At 41.2% G+C, this 20,505-nt stretch overlaps 2 protein-coding genes across 2 annotated transcripts; both read right to left on the reverse strand.

Annotated features, from left to right (window-relative positions):
- Positions 1–16,076: 16,076 nt before the first annotated feature.
- On the reverse strand, positions 16,077–16,340 carry SERLADRAFT_343756 (uncharacterized protein; the record flags this gene model as incomplete). The annotated part of the gene is made up of 1 exon (XM_007312161.1): positions 16,077–16,340. A coding segment is annotated over one exon (264 nt), but the record flags the coding sequence as incomplete, so codon positions are not given.
- Positions 16,341–16,542: 202 nt separating this feature from the next.
- On the reverse strand, positions 16,543–19,691 carry SERLADRAFT_431869 (uncharacterized protein; the record flags this gene model as incomplete). The annotated part of the gene is made up of 5 exons (XM_007312162.1): positions 16,543–16,818; positions 16,883–17,857; positions 17,911–17,930; positions 19,368–19,536; positions 19,596–19,691. 5 exons carry the CDS (start codon positions 19,689–19,691, stop codon positions 16,543–16,545), a joined length of 1,536 nt encoding a protein of 511 aa, XP_007312224.1.
- Positions 19,692–20,505: the final 814 nt, after the last annotated feature.

Raw genomic sequence — 20,505 nt, forward strand, 5'->3', positions numbered from 1 at the left:
AACTGAGGTTAGTAGATACAGTCTTCTTCACATTTTTATTTACTTATTATGCTTCAGTATTGATTTCTTAGAAGAATGTCTTAGGTGGTATGTCACAGTTAAACAATGGCAAGCCTGGGGTCTTCATTTGGCAGTGTATGTAATACAATCCCAACCTTTATATTAGGATATTTGTTACTTTGTATTATTCTTGGTCAGATAATAGTAGTTATAATAGTAGTTCAAGTCAAACTTGGCTTTGCCCCTACCTTCCTTTTTCTACAAAGTGTGGAGTCACCATCACATAAATAAGTTTCAAATAAATACCAGCAGTCTTCAGGACTATTTTGAAGTTGACATATCTATTCTCATGCATCCATTCCTCTGGCTTCCAAATTACTACACCTGTTAGCAATCTCATATGCAGAGCCAAATTGAGGTTGTGAAATATGTGCCTATGTTATTCCTTCACAAATAAACAAAACCAAGAACTAATCACAGACAAGTTATTCAGCTGTAATGGTCACACAGAATGTCACACAGCAAAAAGAGAGTTGAAAGAATTGTTACGATAACACAATTTTCGGACCTTTCCTTCACTTTCATTCTCCACTCTAACCTTGTACTTTAGCTTTCACACATGGCACCACGCGGCACTTCCCCTTTTGTCCAAACTCCTCTTTCTCGCGCCGTGTTGCCTTTCTTCTTATTTTTAGACACAACTCTCTCACACAGTGGAGCTGGCTATGCGGGCTAGGCCCCATGACATCATCAGCCACTGTCCCTGTCAACTGTATAGTACACATTTACCAACAAACTCTCTGCAGCTCAAGGGGTAACCACTCCCTCATCATCTTCCTTAGTGTGTTCTGTGTGCGCCAGAGTAACTAACTCTTGGTTGTTACAAGAATTCCCAAGTGAGCCAGTGTAAGAACAACAAATTCACAGTTGATTCTAAGAATACCACCTCTAGCTACTATAAGAGGTCTCTTATACACTAGAATGGAGGTAAGCTAATCATCCAGCTAGGTGCCATTGAAATTATTGTAGAAAATTTTAAAAAACAGCAAGAAACAAGTAGTATGATGATATGCAGGGGAAAATAAAATAGCTCACTAGGGAATAAATATAAGATATAAGATCATCTGATTTTGACCAGTTATTTTGTAAAGGTCTTGAGCATCTTTGAGTACCAAAAATATATTATAGAATATAGGTTTGATGGAAGCAGACAAATTCTATAATAATCTTATAGCTACTGTAGGGACTTTTTAATTTATGATGTCCATCTTACTCCTATCATGGTTTCTCTTCTCTTCATGTATGAATATATATTCCATCAATTTTGTTAATTATTTTATTTTCCTTTTAACTATTTTCTTTTCTGTGAATTTCTTTGTTTCTTACTCTGTGATAGTGTAAAAGTTCTTGATTTTATTACTATATTTGATCAGCTATTACCCCCTTATATTGCTGGGATGAATTTGTCCTCACCACAAAATACCTCACTGTTTGTACCACTTCCCACATTTTCAATAAACATACTCCATATGAACTTTGGTTTGTCCACAAGCCTGACCTATCCCACTTTTATGAAATTGGTGCATACACTTTTGTCCTCATCCAAAACCACCATAACCCCAAGATATTCACTTGAGTGCAAGCTTATTGGATGTGATCCTTTCTCCTAGTGCTACTGGTGTTATGACCCTTCTTCCTGTTGTGTCATTACTTCTTTCTATTTTTTTTTATGGAGTCACATGATTCTCCCCTGCCTCCACATCCCTCTTTTTCCTTACCACCTAACCCTGGACCACTTCAACCTGCTCCTGAATCACAACCCGTGCTACCCCATAATATATCACCTCAATGTTCCACCTGTGTTTCCCTTCCCTCCAAAATGTGCACTGCAAATAGCAATATTCCCTTCATCTCTGCCTCACGTTCCTATGCTCACTCTGCTCTTCTTGATTCCCCAATAGATGTTGCTCACCCGAATGTCCCCTTTTCCCTAAAAGAGGTGTTATTGTTATTATTGAGTACAATAAAACCACATGCTCCATTGACATTTCACAGACTGCTTTAATAGACCACATCATTGACCAATTCCACCTCATAAATGCCCATCCCGTTTTGGTACCAATGGATCCCGGGGTTTATTTGTCTCAAATACAACATGCACTGCAATCCAACTAAGAGCGTGATCAAATGACGGATACACCATATAGGTTACTTGTTGGCTTTTTAATATACCTAGCCCAAGGGACACACCCGACATCTGTTTTTCAGTACAGCAATTTAGTCAATTCCTTGACTGCTATGGGCCTGCTCACTGGGAAGTGGCTAAACAGGTTGTGCAGTACCTCAAGGGCACCCATTTTCTCTGTTTGTGCCTGGGAGGCACTGCCCCAATAAATCTGCTGGGTTACACTGACACTTATTTTGATATGTGTCCCAATACTTGATGTTCAGTGTCCGGTCTTCAAAGAACTTATCTGGTTATGTTTTCTATTACTCAACCTACATCACCCACAGAAAGATAATACACCACTCCTCTGCGATAATAATGGAAGCATTATCCTTCGTGGAGACCCCTCTTTTCACTCTAGGACAGAACATATTGATATTAAATTTCATTTTATCTGTGAACTTGTTACTTCTAATCATATTACTGTGCAATATGTTAACACCAACGACAACCTTGTTAACACTTTTACAAAGCCATTACCAACCAAACAATTCATTTGTCTTTGCAGCTTCATGGGTTTACATTAATATTTTATTTTATTTTGCCTTTGCACGTTCACATTGGGGGGGGGGGGGGCTGTTGGATTCCATGTGTATGCACGTACATTCCAAAATGTCACATGACTGTACCATCTAGTTTATCAACTTTAAACTTCCTTCTTGTCCCCTCAGTTGGTTCATCATTAACTGAGGGTGTGTTTATTCCTTTTTTTTTTCTTTCTCTTTCTTTTATCTGATCTTTTGTACATAGTTTTTTCGTCCCTAGGTACTTACAAAAAATCAACCTAGTTGGTTCGTCATTAACTGAGGTTTTTTTGTCCCTTGACATTGATAAAGTCTTCCAATGATGGTGCCAATTTGAGGTGTGGAATAAAAGCTATCCTTCCTGCATGTTTTCCTCCAAAGACATGGCAATTCAATACTCTCCTTTTCATTTCTATCAAAATCATGCATGTCTCATTACTATTGGAGGGAGTGGAGTTTGTAAGGAGTAACTCATAATGTAGGTACACATTTCCATGTGGACAAACATTGTATATGAGGGGAGTGTACCATAAGGAATATGAGAACATGCAAAGGAAACATATGGTGGACTGAAAGTCTGGGGCAGGTGAATCAGAGCAGATATCCAGAGTACCATATGAAAGCAAGGTACAGGGCTATGCTGAATAGCAGAGCATGAGAAGCATAATTGTGAGAGTACCAAAGATTCAAAAGTTTGGATTTAGGAGTTTCTGACTGTTCAGAGGTCTGGACACCATAGCCTGTGGGTATGACAGTGGCTACAATTTTCACTGCACTCAATACTACTATACTACCTATTCTACTGCTAACTGAAAAGCACACAAGCAAAACTAAATGATAAGATATACTCCCACATGTGCTGCATGTGACTTTTGGGACTACTGTTCCCTTCATTTTGAATTAGCCATCACATTTATTAACTGTATAGTACACATTATCACAACACAATGGGATCCGCACCCGTGTACAGTGATTCTGGACCTTCTGGGCATGCAACCAATCAGTATGCTTTCCAAGTACGCCTTGGTAGCTTAGTTGGTAAAGCACCAGACCATGAAAGCTGGAGTCCCAGGTTCAAGCCCTGGCCAATGCATGTTTTCTCATACTATAAACAAATGTCATAATTTGTCACACATGTACAAATACCCTGTAGTGGTATATACACCCCAACAAATCAAGGAGACTCCTCAGTGAATCCTTCTGTTGTCTATCAACAACCAACTTGATCCTACCCTAAGGGAGTTTACCAACTCCTCCACTCTGTTGTAGATTATGCTACATATCTGAGCCAGAACTCTCCAGTTCAACCTGGAAACCCACTTGTAACTGACTGTAATGCATCTGCATAATGCACGTATATTCCTTATTTAGACATTGGATATACAAATATATTGTAATACATTATTCTACATTTTCTATTTAGCCTTTTCCTCAGTCATCCTTATGAATTAACTGATGTATGATACAGTTACTTTTACCTAGGAATATTCTGCTGACATATCTTTGCAATCACCCCTTTATAAGTCTTAGTGCTTGTGTTAGAACACCAGGTTATGAGCCCTGGTGATTCAAGCTCAGAAGTGTCATCACCAAACAAAGCCACAAAGATTAACATACCCAAAATTGAAGTTTTAGACAACAAATTATGATACACAAAGTTTCGGACCTTTAAATTTCATTCTCCGCTTTAACTTTCTTTTGTAGTTTTCACACACTGTGCCATGCAGCACTTTCTATTTTGTTCAAATACCACTTTCTCACACTGCACTGCTTTTCTTTATTCTTAGATAAAAGTCTCTTGTGCAGTGGAGCTGGCCACATGGGCTGTGCCCTATAACATCATCAAGCCATTGCCTTCATCAACTGTATAATACACATGTACAAATAGTCTGTAGTAGTATAAATACCCTAATAGATCAAGGAGCCTTCTCAGCAAGTCCTCCTGTTATTTACCCATAACAAATTTGTTCCCAACACTAAGGAGTTTAACCACTGCTATTCTCTCTCTCTCCTTGCTTGTTGCTGTGTGCGCCAGAGTATAAAAACTTTGGTTGTTACACCTACGCACTGTCAATACTTTTGATAACCTGTAAGCTGAGTACAAGTTAACCAAACCATATAATTTAGAGTCTGCTTTTAGGTTGAATAAGGATAAAATAGAACCAAAACAGTTGTCCTATTGATATATTCAATAACCCAGCTCAGTTTGAGTCCTGTGATTTTGTGGTAAGTCAGTATGCCCTTATTTTTGTGTAAACTTGAAGCTCAATTTTCTATACAGGTTAAACTACATAGGCCATTTCTTGACGAGGTGCAGAAGGCTTATGCTCCACCTACACATGAGGTATTTAACCTTATACCACCTGCATTTTTGCCACTGGCGGATAAGTTCTTCAATCACACAAGCATGCCTCAAATCATCATTAACAATGTTTGGAATGTTTATTCCTCTCTTTTAGAGTCACTTTGTACACACAATAACAACTATGTGCTGAATTCTGTACCTGCAGTTCCAGCAGAAGGCTTACTTGGGGATGAGTTCATGTCTATAATGGAAATGCATCCCTATCATCCACATCCCAAGAACAATGTAGGAGGATCCCACAATGCTGAGTATTCATCAGATGAAGGCAACAATGTTTGTGTGGTGAAATGGACAGATGTTGACACTGGTAGTGATTAAAGGTGGTAATGGCTTATTTTCTCTTGTTCTTGTTGCCTTACTTGCCTTGCCTGTTTGTATATGCACCAAATAACTATCTATTTATTTGCTGTCTTTCACAAATACATGATCAAGTTATGTCTATTGTCAACATCCTCTTAGTCTCCTCCTTCAAGCTGCTATGTTCAAGTTCCCTTTTGTGGCCTTCCTGTCTTTAAACCCTTTGAGCTCCTACCCTCAATTTTGTCCAGGCCCTTTCTCTTTTCAAGCTGTTATTGTTGAGTTCCCCCCAGCACTTCCTATCTCTGAGTTCTTCAAGCTATTATTATCAAGTTCCTCCCAGTCATTCCTATCCCCGAGTTCTTTAAGCTCCTACTCGGTGATTCTGTTGGGCCCCTTCCCATCCTTGGCAGAAGGAGGAAAAATTTACGTAGGGTATGGTCTTGAACCATCAAAATACAGGTACAGGCCCTTCCGGGTCCTAATCTGTTGTCACATATACCTTTGAGGCAATCATGAATGGGAATAAAATGATTCAATAACAGACTCTTCCTATCCTCAAATTATTGTATCTGTATAGTGCATCACCTCAAAAAACTAGGACATACCTTAAGCTACAATACTCCAGGGCTTGTTTGAGCAAATGTGACTCGAGAATAGGGAGTGCAGGGCCCTTCCTATCTGTGAGACACTGCTCTTGCATATCACTTCAAGGTGCTCATTTTCTTCTGATTTAGTCTAAAATCCTGAACGTTGAGATTTGGTAAGAAACTCACCTTGGTTTCTTCAAGTTATTCAATAGTTCTTTCAGGTAAACTTGAGTTGCTTAATGTTCTGATTGTGAAAAAAGGAGGGTGCCTGTAAAATACTTAATGGTCCAATCAGCCAAAAGAGTGAGAACTCACCTATTTTATCATTTCCGACATGTACATGGATGATTCTGTTGAACATTTGGTGGCAAGTTGTTGTTGATATTAATTTCAGGGGGCACAACATACCTGATGCATGTTAAGTCATCAGTCACATGATTGGTAAGTCAGGTTTTTGCAGTGAGTCCTCCTGTTAGACATTGGGTTCATCTTACTGCATCATGGCATGGTGCATGGTGAGGGGGTGAGAGAAGTATAATAAGGTGAGCCTATTGTCCAAATCCACTGACTTGTCACCTCATCCCTACACATTGCCTCAACATAGCATAGTTTCCCAATCCTTGTTGTTCCAACACCTCTGCTGGAGTGTTACAATACACATTTTCAGATTTCCAACTTTCAGTCTCCACTTTGAAACCTCCTTTATCATTTTTGGATACTTGTGCCATGCAGCACTTTCCTTGTGTTTCAAACTCCACTAAGACTTGTACTTTCTTGCACTGTGTAGCTTCCTTTTATTTTTAGTTACAAACTCTCTCATGTGGTGGGGCTGGTCACAAGGGCTTCTGTAACAACCAAAGTTTGTATATTCTGGCACACAGTGAAGACAGGCAAAGAGGGGTGAATGAAGGAAAGGGTAATCTCCCTTAGGGTAGGATCAAGTTTGTTATGGGTAAATAGCAGGAGGACTTGCTGAGGAAGTCTTCAGGAAAAATATCTCATCAGAAAAAAAGGCATGCCTAGATGGCAATGAACATTATTTATGGAAAAACTGGAGTCCACAAGGAATAAGGCAATAGATAGACATCATAACACACCGGTGGCTGGGCACCCTGGGTGGCAATGAACAATGAAGTTGATCTCCAGACACTATATGTGTCTTGGCATGGTCAAAGACATACAGGAATATATAAAGTGTTGTCTTTGCTGTGCCATGGCAAAGAACTCTCATCACCTGCAGGCCATTAAACTCAATCCTAACCCGCCCAATTCCAGCAGGACCCTAGAAGCACATGTTGGTTGACTTCACAATGGATCTACCCTAAGTCCAATGGGTATGATTCAGTAATGGTGGTGGTGGGTAGCTTCTCCAGGGAAGTTGTGTTTGTACCCACAAACAAAACTATTATAGCTGCAAGTATGGCAGAATTATTTACAGATTTTGTATGGTCTATCCATGGGTTACCAGAAACAGTAATTTCCAATTGGGGACCCTAATTTGCTAGCAAATTTACAAAAGAACTTTTCTGGATGCTGGGCATTAAACCTAAATTATCAACAGCATTCTATCTGCAGAGAGACGGACCAACAGAGAGACTCAATCGAGAGTTGAAAGCGTATCTACAGATATTTATTAATAACAGGCTGACAGATTAGGCCAAGTGACAAAAGATAGCCCAGTTTTTATATAATTTTAAACAGTCATCAGCTACAGGCAAGGCACCATTTGAGGTCACAAGGTTGTATCTTCCAAGAATGGGTGTATGTCAAAGACATGAAGTCTGTCTTGGATAAAATGTGCAAGGTGCTATTCAAAACTGCAGAGCAGATGAATGATAGGGCAGAGTGTAGACACTTGAAGGCCCCTGAATGCAAAGTCAGAAACTTGGTCTGGTTAGATACCAACCACTTAAACTTCAAAGATTGGCAGTCTAGAAAACTGACCAAAAAGTGGATTAGCCTTTACCAGATTAAGGAAGTCAAACCCAATGCAGCAAAGCTACATTGGATTGAGCAATGCTGGACAACATCTTGCATGGCTTTGGACATTTTTTGAAGAAATCAGACATGCTCAAAATGGACCTACAACATTGCACTGTGACAATCAAGCAGCTATTATTCTTACACAAGATTCGCAGTTCCATGCTCGCACAAAACATATTCAACGGAAATATCATTTCATCCAAGATGACTTAGTATCAAAGGGAGAGGCAGTAATCAGATATGTTCCTACAGGAGATATGGTTGCCGACATTCTTACTAAACCCCTCACTCACGAAAAACACTGGAAATTCTCTAAAGCTATGGGACTACGGTTGCACTCGAGTGGGAGTGACAAAACCGGATAAACCCGGTCTCTGCCAAAGCAGCCATTGTTCTCCATGGAGTCACCATTGTACTCCTAGGAGTCATTATACTGTAGCGAGTAGCACCTCCGACTATAAGTAGTAGGGGGTTTAGTATAGGAATACCTCAGTCGTTTCTATAGCCTCTTGGGCAGCGGCTAAGTTTCACTTAGTTTTATTACATGGTTGTATTTAAAGGAAGTTGTTAGACTGCATGGGTTGCTGGAGACAATAGCCTCCGACAGAGATGCAAAGTTCATAGAAAATGTTTGATGTGAAACACATAAGCTATTGGGCACCAAACTATTAATGTCCACAGCATTTCACCCACAAACAGACAATATGTTTGAAATATCAATACAGTTTGTAGGATAACTAGTCTCCATTCTGCTTGGGTATTCATGTATAGTGCACCTGGGTCCTCAACTCATTACAATGTGTTATTATGGTTGAATACCATAAATTACTAGAAACCTATAGAAGAATACCATGCATTGTGGTAGGGTCTATTATACTACTACGCAGTAGTCCAGTATTCGAGGACTTTGTAGTAATCCAATGTTCCCAGGCTTCTACTCGCTCCTGGTATTCAACTATAATGTGCCTGGGCTTCACCCTTTTTATTAAACTACTACAAATAGCTACTAACATATGGCAGTGATGTTCCCGGGTAAAGACAGTTTTGCTGCCAATCTACATTTATAGCTGCATAATATGATTATGTGAAGGTACTGACAAACCCTGGGGTCTTCACCTTACACATTGTATGTATATACTCCCTCGTATAATATGCATAATATATTCACTCACCAATGTAGGAAAAAACCCTGTGATTCAACAACTTCACACTAAATGCAGCAACAGTTCCACTATCAAACTTGAAGCAAAAACCTGCCCCGGTGAGCTCCAGAATGGCCTCATCATTGTCTCAGACACTTGCCAAAATATCTTACCTCTCTGTTTTGGAGACATCTTGGTGTACTGGTGTCTCCCAGTTGCTGATAAAAGAAAGTGCATTGAAAACTGAGCTCCATGCCTTTAGTACCATCATATTGTCCCTATAGTCCTTGACTAAAACCAGGGCCTCCTCCAGCAGGGAGCACTGGTCTAAGGTACATCTGTTTTGCTATATCAAAACTCAATCTATCACACAGTTTACACTCAAGTCCTGTACCCCAGTCTACTTTAAATTACTCATGCCAGATTTTTTTTAAAACAGCTCCTCCCCTGAGGAACTGACTTTCATGGTCCATGAGTGGCATCCCATAGAGCCTATCCCTATCCCTTATAACTCAGTATTGTTAATGGTTTTCCAGAGCCAGAAATCCATCCACAGGCTCTTTTTATCTTGGACAATATTTTTCCCCATGACACAAATGGTAATAGTGCATCTATATCTCTGTTGCAACCAAGGCTAGATGGTGGGCTTATTGACCTTGATGGTTATCAGGATCTGAATGATGATATCCTTTGCAACATTGTGAATTATGTTGGGCTACATCTATCTGAGATGCTGCATATTCTGGGCCAACAAGTGATACTCCCCCTACCACATTTGACCACAGTGCTTCCTAACCATCAAGATGCCATGACTATAAAGTAATATGACCAGAGGACCAGCACAATCATGGAGATAAAAGCCTTTCCTGTTCATGCTGCTGAATGCACTATGATATAGCACTGTTATCAGCACACATTGTAAGTAACAGAATCAGAGCTTGAGAGTCAATGTACTGGCCCTTGAACCCTGTTACTAGATTGATGTTATAGGCACAGTTTCCCAAAATGCATGCAATTGATCCCATCACTTGAAGTCCATTTGAATTTTCTCTGATATATGTTTGAAAAAGGTATATTTCAATATATTCATCCTGGCATAATGCTACAATAGTACCCACTGACAGTTACCAGGAAGTGCTGGAGGAGGCAAGCTCCCAGGCTGCCACATCAGTGATGGTATATTTGTGGAGATGCTTAACAAGGAGTGTGGGATGTTGCACTGTGGATTCTGGGAGACAAAAGTCACTGGACCACAAGGAAACACACCATCAATGACAACAGGCTGTCAACACTAAGCCATGTGTGCATTGGGGGGAGGGAATTCACTGTCCCACAGATTGATGACATTTTCACTCATGTATACAAGGTTGGTGCACATATTCAACTGTGCCAAGCCAAAACCCTAGTTGCAGAGGCTCAGCAGTATGTAGGACACAAAATCCCTTTACTAACACACAAATAGATATTAGTCAATTGGAAAGTCCCAACTGGGTGAAGGAAAGGATGAGCAAACAGCAAAGAAACAGCTTCTACATCTGCAGCAATAGACAACATTAAGCCAACCATTGCAAAGGCAAAGGCACCCCCTAAAATGAAGGGGGTACTAATGCCAAAGCTGGCTGGACTGGCATCAGAGTGGGCCAATGGGATAGCACACCACCAGCAAACCTGGAAAGGTATCCCCCCACAAGTAAACAGGTATTACAATCATTGGGCTATAAAGGGATACCTGATAGTGTCACAGTTGAGCCTGCAAGCATCAGCAAGTGTAGAGAGCCATGAACAACAAACACAATATGTGCAACTCATAGTGGAACTCTTGGCATACCCTGGCCTTTACACAGAAATCATACTCAGTAAAAACAAAAAGGTGGCTAAAGTTGTGTGAAAGTCAGGTAATAGTCCAGTGAAGTTAAGTGCAAAATCTACCTTTAGTAAAATGTTTGAACTAATAGTCATTTCATAGTCAGAGTCAAGCAGACACAGTTTCCTTAGTCAGGTCATAGTCTGGTTTAAGTCAAGCATTAGTCAGACCCAGTTTGCACTGAGAATCTACCTGTAGCTGAAGCAGAAAATTTATGCTAAGTCCACCATACTCTTGTGTAGTGCTTGTTTATATCACCACTTTGTTGAAGAACTCACTGAGATTTATATACACAATCAAGTCACCAGACATACAGTGGTTTTTCATAAGTAAATACATGTTTGATACATTCTTAAACTAATTCATCACCACCATATAAACCCATGGTGTGGCCTTCTTCTTGTAAGACCATACTCCAATGAGATTTTTGATACTAGAGGTAGGTAAAACTTGAATGCCATCAGACCAATGTCCCTGCCACCTCTGTAACACTAGCTTGAGATTTATGATAGGCTGGTATACAACCACAAGTCCTAATTTCTCATTTTTAAAGAAGACTAAAGTTTTGCCAAAGATTGGCTTGTCATTTCCTTGAATTTCTGCTTCAAAATAGCAGGAGGACCTTGTTGTATTTCCTTTGCTTTCATTCAACTGAGTATTCAAGATTGTTCCATCTGGTATATGAAATTTCCCTCATTTTTTCAGTAAAACTTGTGGATCAAAGGGAATATTTGATGATGCACTGATACTTTCAAGCTAGTGATACAACTCTGTTCCAGGATTCCTCTCAACTTTTCAAATAGGTATTTCTTTGAATGGCTTTGAGCTGGTATTGGTGCTGGAATATGATGTAGCCAACAATGTCTTAACATTATGGGAAGGATAATATAGAAACAGAATTTTCACCAGTTTTCTTTCATATATGAGATTGGCCAGATTTGCAAATGGTGATTTTTTGGAGGAGCAAATCTTATGACCTAGTTCTCCAATAGCTCTCTCTACAGTAGCTTGTGAACCAAGGCTTACAAAGCCATTCTATTGTATGTGCATTGGAATATGAATTAGTTGGAAGACACATAAACAGTGTTACAATACACAACTTTTGGATCTTTAAATTTCATTCTCCACTATAACTTTCTTTCATAGGTTTCACACACTGTGCCATGTAGCACTTTCCATTTTGTTCAAACCCTGCTTTCTCATGCTGCACTGCTTTCCTTTATTCTTAGCTACACCAGTGCAAATAGTTGAAGTGTAGCAAGACTGCCAGGTGACGCAGTTACACTCAAGTAAGACAAAGTTACTAGATATATTGTCATTAGCAAGGATATCCTATTAAACTTCAATAAGGCTAAAAACTATAGCATGCACTTGAAGATAACAGAATCAAAAAAAACGGTCTGAAGAGCTGTATTTGTGCAATCAAATTCATTGGCTAGCTGATGCTCCACAAGTATAGCCAGGGAGAACATCAATGCCATGCTAATGGGCAAAAAGAGGCGCATGCGACTGATAGTAGGAATGATGTGGTCAATAATTAAATTTCCCTCAAAGGTTCCTTTTTAAAGCTTGTCAGAGGTGTACAAGAGACAACTATCTTGAATTTTTACCTTTTTTTGGCATTCTTAGCAAATTTGCAAGGTCCAATGGTGAAGTGGCCTCCATGGCAGCAACTGAAACATAAAGACCCAGACTGGCAATAAGCACTAATAAATATATGGAGCCTCCACCAACAAAGACTGCAAACTTGCTTCCAGTCAAGTGCCAGTCTTGGAATGTCCTTTTGCTGGGTTTCTTGGACAGATGTACAATTCCTTGATTGTATATTCTATTGAGAGAGAGGCCTGTTTGTATCTTGATACTACAATTTGAGATGTGAGCGAAAATTATTCAATATGAGAGAAAAACAAGTGTACTTACCTTTGACATTTTGTGACAAGCTGCATAAGGTTGACCATCAGAAGAAAGTTGATGGCTATGTCCTTGCCAATAAGTCCCTTGCAACGAGCAATAACTGACATAAGTGATTTGTCGAGATATGCTCCCTCCTGGATTGCAGAGTTGATGTTCTGGAGCCAAGCTTCTGGGTTGTGCGTGTCAAAGCCCCAGCAAGTGGATGAAAGAGTGGCAATGATGGCATTGATGTTCTCGCTTGTGTTAAGCCAGGGACTACTTTGTTGTCGCCATGTACCCTCACTGTTCCTTGACGGTCTTCCAACCTGAGGCAACTCATTGCTCGACGTGGGTGTCGACCTCTTGTTCAATTCCCGAGAGCAATTCGTGTGAGCGGGTGTGCGCCCCAAAGGGATGAGGAGTACCCGCTCTGGGCGACTGCGGCAAGGTGGAGGGAGTTGGAGGAGGGGTGTTGTTGGACGCGTGGGAATCAATATGACTTGCGATTGTTCTACTGCGTTGGCTACGGGGACTATTGAGTCAGTTGTGAAGGAACAAGTTGGGGATGATGGAGCGGGCTCAGGTAGAACAAGATCTGGCAGAGATGGGAGATATGCCAGTTGAGGCGACTGCGGTGAGGTTGGGGGGTGACGACCTGGAAATTGATGCCCCATTGTCGCGGGAAGGCTCAGCAAATCTGGGGGAGGGGAGGTGAGGTACCCTTGTTGAGCGAGAAGGTTCCTCGCGTCGGTGGCAGAATTCTGCTGTCGTGAGATATTCTGTCCAGGAGTGTGGTAAATTGTTGCAGAAGATCCGTAAATACATTTCTATCTCTTGGTTTACCCTTTCTGTTTCTCCATCGGATTGGGGATGGTATGCCGTCAATAGATTAACTCCGGTCTTGAGTAATTTGGCTAGTTCTTTGGTAACTTCTGATGCGAACTGTGGTCCCCTGTCGGATATGAGTTTGTCGTGTAGTCCAAATCTTTTGAACACATGTTGGTGAAATAGTTTAGCCGTTCCTAATGCGTCAATAGTTTTCCTGCATGGTGATAGTATTACCCCCTTTGTAAGGCCGTGGTCCACCACGACCATGAGGCTGTCATATCCATTGCTTTCTGGCAGATCTGTGATGAAATCAACGGACAGGTTTTTGAATGGTTCGGTAGTTTTCGGGCCCAAAATTGGTTGGATGGGTATTTTGATCGGATTGGTAATCACCTTGCTTTGTTGGCATGTGGCACATCCTGTGATGTAGTCTTTGATCATTTGTGTCATACCTGGCCAGTAGTAATATCTGGTTACTAATTGGGTTGTCTTCAGTTGTCCAGGATGTCCGGCTGTTACCGAATCGTGTTGTTGTCAAATACATGTTTTTCTCTCGGGTCCGATGGGAATATAACGGCGGTTCTTGTAGAACACATTGTCATCTTTGATGGTCCAATCTTTGGGATCCGAGTGCATTGGTAATTTGTTCCCTTCGCGTGAACTGTTTTGTATGTTGGTGAAAAATGGATCTGTGGTTGCTACTGCGGCAAAGACAGTTTTTGGGAGTAGTGGTGTGTCTTGTTCTTCTTCTTCTGTGTACAGGTCTGGCCTTCTGGATAGATTGTCCGGGATTGTCATTTGCGTTCCTGGTACGTGGTTCAGGGTATGATTGTACTGGGAGAGTAGAAGTTGCCAGCGTCGTTGTTGTGGTGTCAATTTTCTGGCTTCTTGCCAGTATGTGAGATTTTTATGGTTGGTTAGTATCTCCGTTGTGTGGGCACTGCCTAGGATATAATTTTTCCATTCTTCCAATCCTCTGATGACAGCAAGTAGTTCCTTGTCGTATATTTGGTAGTTCTTTTCGGCTGGGGACAATGTTTTGGAGAAGAAGGCACATGGATGCCATACTCCATTGTCATCTGGCTGGTTTAGTACCGCCCCAGTTGTGTGTTTGGATGCGTCTGCCGCAATTTGGGACGGTTTGTTTGGATCGGGTATCTGAGTGACCGGTGATCTGCTAAAGCGGCATTTCAACAGCGCAAATGCGTTTTCTTCAGTTTTTGTCCAGTTCCAAGTTCTCCCTTTTTCCAGTAAGGCATTGAGCGGTTTAGCAAGTTCCAAGTAGTGGCCAATGAATTTGCGGTAGAAGTTGCCAAATCTGAGGAACTTTCGCACTTCGTGGATGTTGGTCAGTGTAGGCCAATTTTGGATTCCAGCCAGTTTTACTGGGTCCATTTGCACCTGGTTGTGACGGACAATCATGCCAAGATATTTGATTTCGGCTACATCAAACGTGCATTTTTCTAGTTTCAGGTATAGGTCGTTTTTGCTTAGGCGTTGCAATACTCTTTTTGTCCGCAGGTAGTGTTCTTCTGGTTCTTTGCTAAATATGAGCATATCGTCCATGTATATGATAAGCCATCCTTTGTCTATCATGTCTGTGAAGAGGTCGTTCATCATGCGTTGGAAGGTGGCCGGGGAGTTGCACATGCCGAAGAACATCACTGTGGGTTTGAAGAGTCCTTTTCGGGTTTTGAATGCCACCTTCCATTCATCTCCTTCTTTTATCCTGACATTGTTATATCCCCAACGTAGGTCTAATTTTGTGAAGTGGGATGTTCCACGGAGTCGGTCTAAGAGGTCGGGGATCATGGGCAGTGGGTAGGGATCTCGGATTGTTTGTTTGTTAAGTTGTCAATAGTCTTGGCATGGTCGCAAAGATCCGTCCTTTTTGTCTATGTAAAAGAAGGGGAAAGCCATCAGAGATTTGCTTGGTCTAATATATATCCTTTTCAAAGGTTGTTGTCAAGGAATTCTTCTAGTGCAGTGTTTTCTTTTGGCAATAAAGGATAGATTTTACAATCTTTTGGTTTAAACTCCGGTTTTAGGTGTATGGCGTGATCGTAGATCCTTCTTTTGGGTAGTCTTTCTGAAGCCTTTTTGTCAAAGACCTGTGCAAACTCTTTGTAGATTTCGGGTAGTTCCGTTATCTTTTTTCCAACATTATTCTGGATAGCTAATTCCATTGCCGTGTTGGTTTTCGCAAAGATCCGTGTTTTGTGTACGTAGTTGATCAATAGTTCTGGTCGATCGATTGTGATGGTGCGAATCATGGATCAGTCGGAGAGTGATTGGATGGTGCGGATGGCATGTTGGGTATCCACACTTTTTGATGTCCAGTTTATTGTGGGGTTTACCTTGTGGAGCCATGGGTATCCTAGGAGAATGTCTTCTCCTCCTAATCGGGTGATGAGAAATTTGCACATGGCATTCTTTCCTCCTGCTTCAATTCGTTGATATGTGTAATGGGTGATTTTTCCTCCGTTGTTGATGGTTCCATCTACGTTTTTGCACGTGATGGGTGTTTCCAGTTTGTTGAGTGGTAGGCGATGTTTGATTGCGAATTTTGCGTCCATGAAGTTGTCTGTCGCTCCCGAGTCTATTGACGCTTTTGTTCCAATGGTTTTTTGTTGTAACGTGGTATCAATTTGTAAAGAGTTTGAATTGATTGTGGCTATTGTTACAACAGCTATTTTGGACGGTACCAACATTGGTGTGGGTTGTCCTTTCAAAAACCCTCTTTTTCCAATTCGTCAATGGTGCTGGCTCGATCTGCTTCATTGAGTTATCTCCACATTTTGAGGATGTGAGAAATTCCTCTTCCGTCTTCTACCACCGTTTCGGCTTCATCCTTTTCAACTTCTGCCGTTCTGATCCTTTGATCCGGTTGTTTTCCTTTCTTCTTTTCCGGACAGAACCATGAGATGTGTCCCTGTTCTTTGCATATAAAGTATCGCCCTTCTCTTTTGAGCGAGTCTTCTTCATCTTTGGATAAATGTTTTGCCGAGGATGATTTGCTTCTTCCTCCTTTCTCCTCTTTCTTCTTTTCTCCTTTCCTTCCCCATTTTCCTTTGCTGATGCTGTTCGAGTTTGTCCAGTTGGCATCTAGGCCAGCAACTGTGCTCATTCATCCTGCAATATTTTTGGGTTGTGTAGAGGAGTTGAGTACATTTTGAAGAAGGTATGGGCGTATGGAGCTTTTGTACACCATGATTAGTCCTTCGTCGTTTAAGCCGCTCTTTCCTGCGTCTACCATGAAATGGGAGTTGAACTTTACTGCCGTTTCTCCTGTTTCCATTTTCATCGTCATAAGGGCTGCACTGGCCGCTCCCTTTACATCCGCGGTAATGAATGTTCCATTAAAGTCGGTTTTGAAGTCCGCCCATTTCGGGTATTTGCCCGATCCGGTGTATTCCGTCAGTTTGGTCTCTTTCCATACTAGGGTGGCTCCCTCCTTCATGTGGGAGAGGGCTTTGAAGGCCTTCTTTTTGTTGGAGTTGTAAATGGTGTCGTTTACATCAAAGTATGCTTTGGCTGACAACATCCAGCCGTTGGCTCGGTCGGGCATTCCATCAAAATTGTCTATTTGTCCAAACTTAGTAGGTTTGGGTGCTGTGGTGTTGGACATGGTGCTAGTTGGTGGAATGGGAGATGGGTTGGGTGCAGGGGGGAGTATCTGAGGTGTGGGATGTGGTACTGGTTGGCCTTCTGTGGCAAATTCTTCAAAGTCTTGTTCGTTGTAGATGTCTTCTTCTGAGACCGGGGGATCATGTTGGGTTCTGGGTATTAGCTGCGGGTGACTTCTCGTGTAATACTGTAACCAATGTGTTCTAGCTTCGATGAATGTGTCTGCTTGTTCTCTAGTATGAAGTCTGGTGGAATCGGGTTGGGGAAAAGGGGGTGGTGCTGTTGTTCTGTCTTGTCTTGACGACACTGGGGGTGTGGCTGTCTGAGTAGGTTCTGCTCTGGTCTGTGCCCTGGTAGTGGGTTTTCTTCCTTGCGTCCCTTTGCTAGAAAGTGTGGGAATGACGGTGTAGAATATGATTGTTTTGTTACGCTTGGAATGTGCAAGCCTGGTAACACTGGGTTTCTGATATGTGAAGGGTTTCTGATAAGCTCGTTGTAGATGAGTTTGAGACGTATTCTGATGATGAGGGTTTCAACTGATGAATACCAAGTTACACTGTTGAAGCGTACAATCGTATTGGAGATAGTAACTACAATACAGGCCTATATATATAGTGTCTACTTTAGGGTAGGTGTTTGTGTTGAACAAACAAGGACAGGTGGTACCGTAACAGGCAATGTGTGTGGGAAAGTATAGGTAAGTAGCAGAGCGTAGCTACTTGTGAAGAGAAATAAAGTCTATGGTGAATACAGTTCGTAACACAGGGCCAGCTTGCAGCTAAGTATCAAAATTGTGTTGCTCACCCATTATTAACATTTTTCCTAGGAATCTTGCCATGGCCACGCTCAATGTAAGTACATTGTTGGTTTGCACCATAGTTTCTAACTTTATACTCCAATAGCACCCATCTTCTTTGGAAGGTTTTCCCATCTGATGCCACAGTACCCCACTGACCAAACCCAAAGTACATCCATCCCATTATTTTCTTGATTTCTCTCTCACTTATCCCTGTTGTAGTTTAACACTTTCCTATTTAAAGGACCTTAGCAGTTTTATCACACCTTTATGGACACCCTTATCAAGGCAGAGGCAGCTCCCTTGAAGATTTACTGCCCTGCCCAGGCATTGAGGACATACTCAAAATCTATCTTAATTAAAAATTACAGCAGCCCCATTCCAGAGCACAAACAAGATCTTATCCTCTTCCATTTCAAAACCTTGATGTTTTCCACTCATTCAAATTCTCCTTTGAGACTCTTGGAAACAATGTGGACTTGTTTGATAACCAAATGGATGCTGTAAAGGCAAAACCCTCAAGCGTTGGTGGACATCATCCTGGGTTTGATACTATTATAGTAATGAACTCCAATGACTGTGAATCAACAGGTTTGACAGGTAAGTTCCATAATATAAAGCTCTATCTCCTATCTGTTTAACAGTTGTACCAGGCACAAGAAATGGATGTCTCAGAGTGATCTTCAAGTTACCTACAACTTTATATAGCACACATAGTGCCCCTTCTAACTGGCCCAAAGATCATAATTGTCTAAGGCCAACAGCTGAAAACAACCATATGATGTACTCTGTCACCAAACCTGGGCCTAATGTTTCTGGCTACCTGCCTGGTGATATTATACCCCTTTCTGCAATTAGACAGGTTTGTCATTTGATTCCAGTCTTTGGGGGAAATAGAGATACTTGTCCATTTAATTGGACTCACAGTAATGTTTTGGATGTTTGTACAAATTTTATCTCAACAATTTTAGTAGTAAATACACTTATCAGACATTATGGTAAATTTAAATTATGAATATTATTGTTTTGTTTTTAGCTAAATCTTGTGCTATAAAGGCTATAATTGCATTTATAGGGCTATGGTTGCTATAAAAGCATCCATATATACATATGGTGGCTATATAGCGCTACATAGCAAAAGAGTTTTTCCTGATGCATCTTCTCTCCAGAAGGGAGATCTACAGACATGGTATGTAAGCAATAAGGAATATGTACATGAAATTGTACTCACCAGGATTTATCTCCAATGCCTTGGCATGAACAAGCACATTGAAGATGTTGGGGGCCCGACTCTTCTTCACAATATTATGGAACCCAGCTAGGGCCTTGATCTGTTTGATACTGGTATTGTGCTTTGTGGTGAGGGCACTAATTGGTGCATTAGTATTCCCAACCAGATCCTGCAAATTGTCCACAAGTTGTGCTTTAACTAGACATTTCCTTTCAGAAACTAGCTTACGAGAAGCTTTTTTGGCTTCTGTGAGTTGGCGGGGTGGTGCAGGCAGTGGTTAAGTAATGTTGAAGGCTCGAGTTGGGTTTTGTGTGTAAGGACCATTCACTTTCTTATCTTCTCACTCTATGTCTTGGTTCTCGAATACTTTTCCTGTTACACCTTTGGCTTTAGGGCTGGAGGTATCTTTTGCGATCCTGCTTCTCATAGCCCTCACAGGCTTTCTCAATCATTGTTACCATTTTGTATTGCAGATCAGAGACTGGGTATTGCTCCCAGCCAGCCAGCACAATGAGTAAGGACTGGTGGTTAGCATCTTGCCAACCAGCTTCAAGCCCCATCAGTGCCTGGAAAATACTAATAGACACTTTAGTCAGGATCGTACCTCATCATAAGGATACGGTTCCTGGACATGTGTGACAACGCTTATTATTAGTACACTTTCTCACCTGCTGATTAATCTTCAAAGTCATACAATAGTTGTCTTTTTTCTTATTGGTTGATTTTCCCCTCAGACCACTTTTCTCTTATTCCTCTTTCAGTCTGAGGGATAGACAGTTAGCTATATAAAGCCTTACCTATTCATGTATAGTTCCTTAGTTTTCTATTACTTGAATTATCCGCTTTACTCCTCATCAGAAACCCCTGAGTCTACTCCCATATCCTCTACTTGCTATATTCACTAGCATCTGTTGATCCTCAAGACTCACTGTACCTCTTGCTCCCTGCAAGTGCAGTCGGAGACAGGTATTGTTTTTGTTATATTTTATTGTTGCCTCACATCGTGCGGCCCATGTTGATTTGTCAACCCTCGTGGAAATTTGGCTGAATAGAGTATGGTCCATAGATAACAAGGCCTGGGTGGTGGCACATGCACCATCTGTCACAGCAGGGAAAACAGAGCCCTCATCTGATATGG

Source organism: Serpula lacrymans (genome assembly GCF_000218685.1).
Source record: "Serpula lacrymans var. lacrymans S7.9 unplaced genomic scaffold SERLAscaffold_1, whole genome shotgun sequence".
NCBI lineage: Eukaryota > Fungi > Basidiomycota > Agaricomycetes > Boletales > Serpulaceae > Serpula > Serpula lacrymans.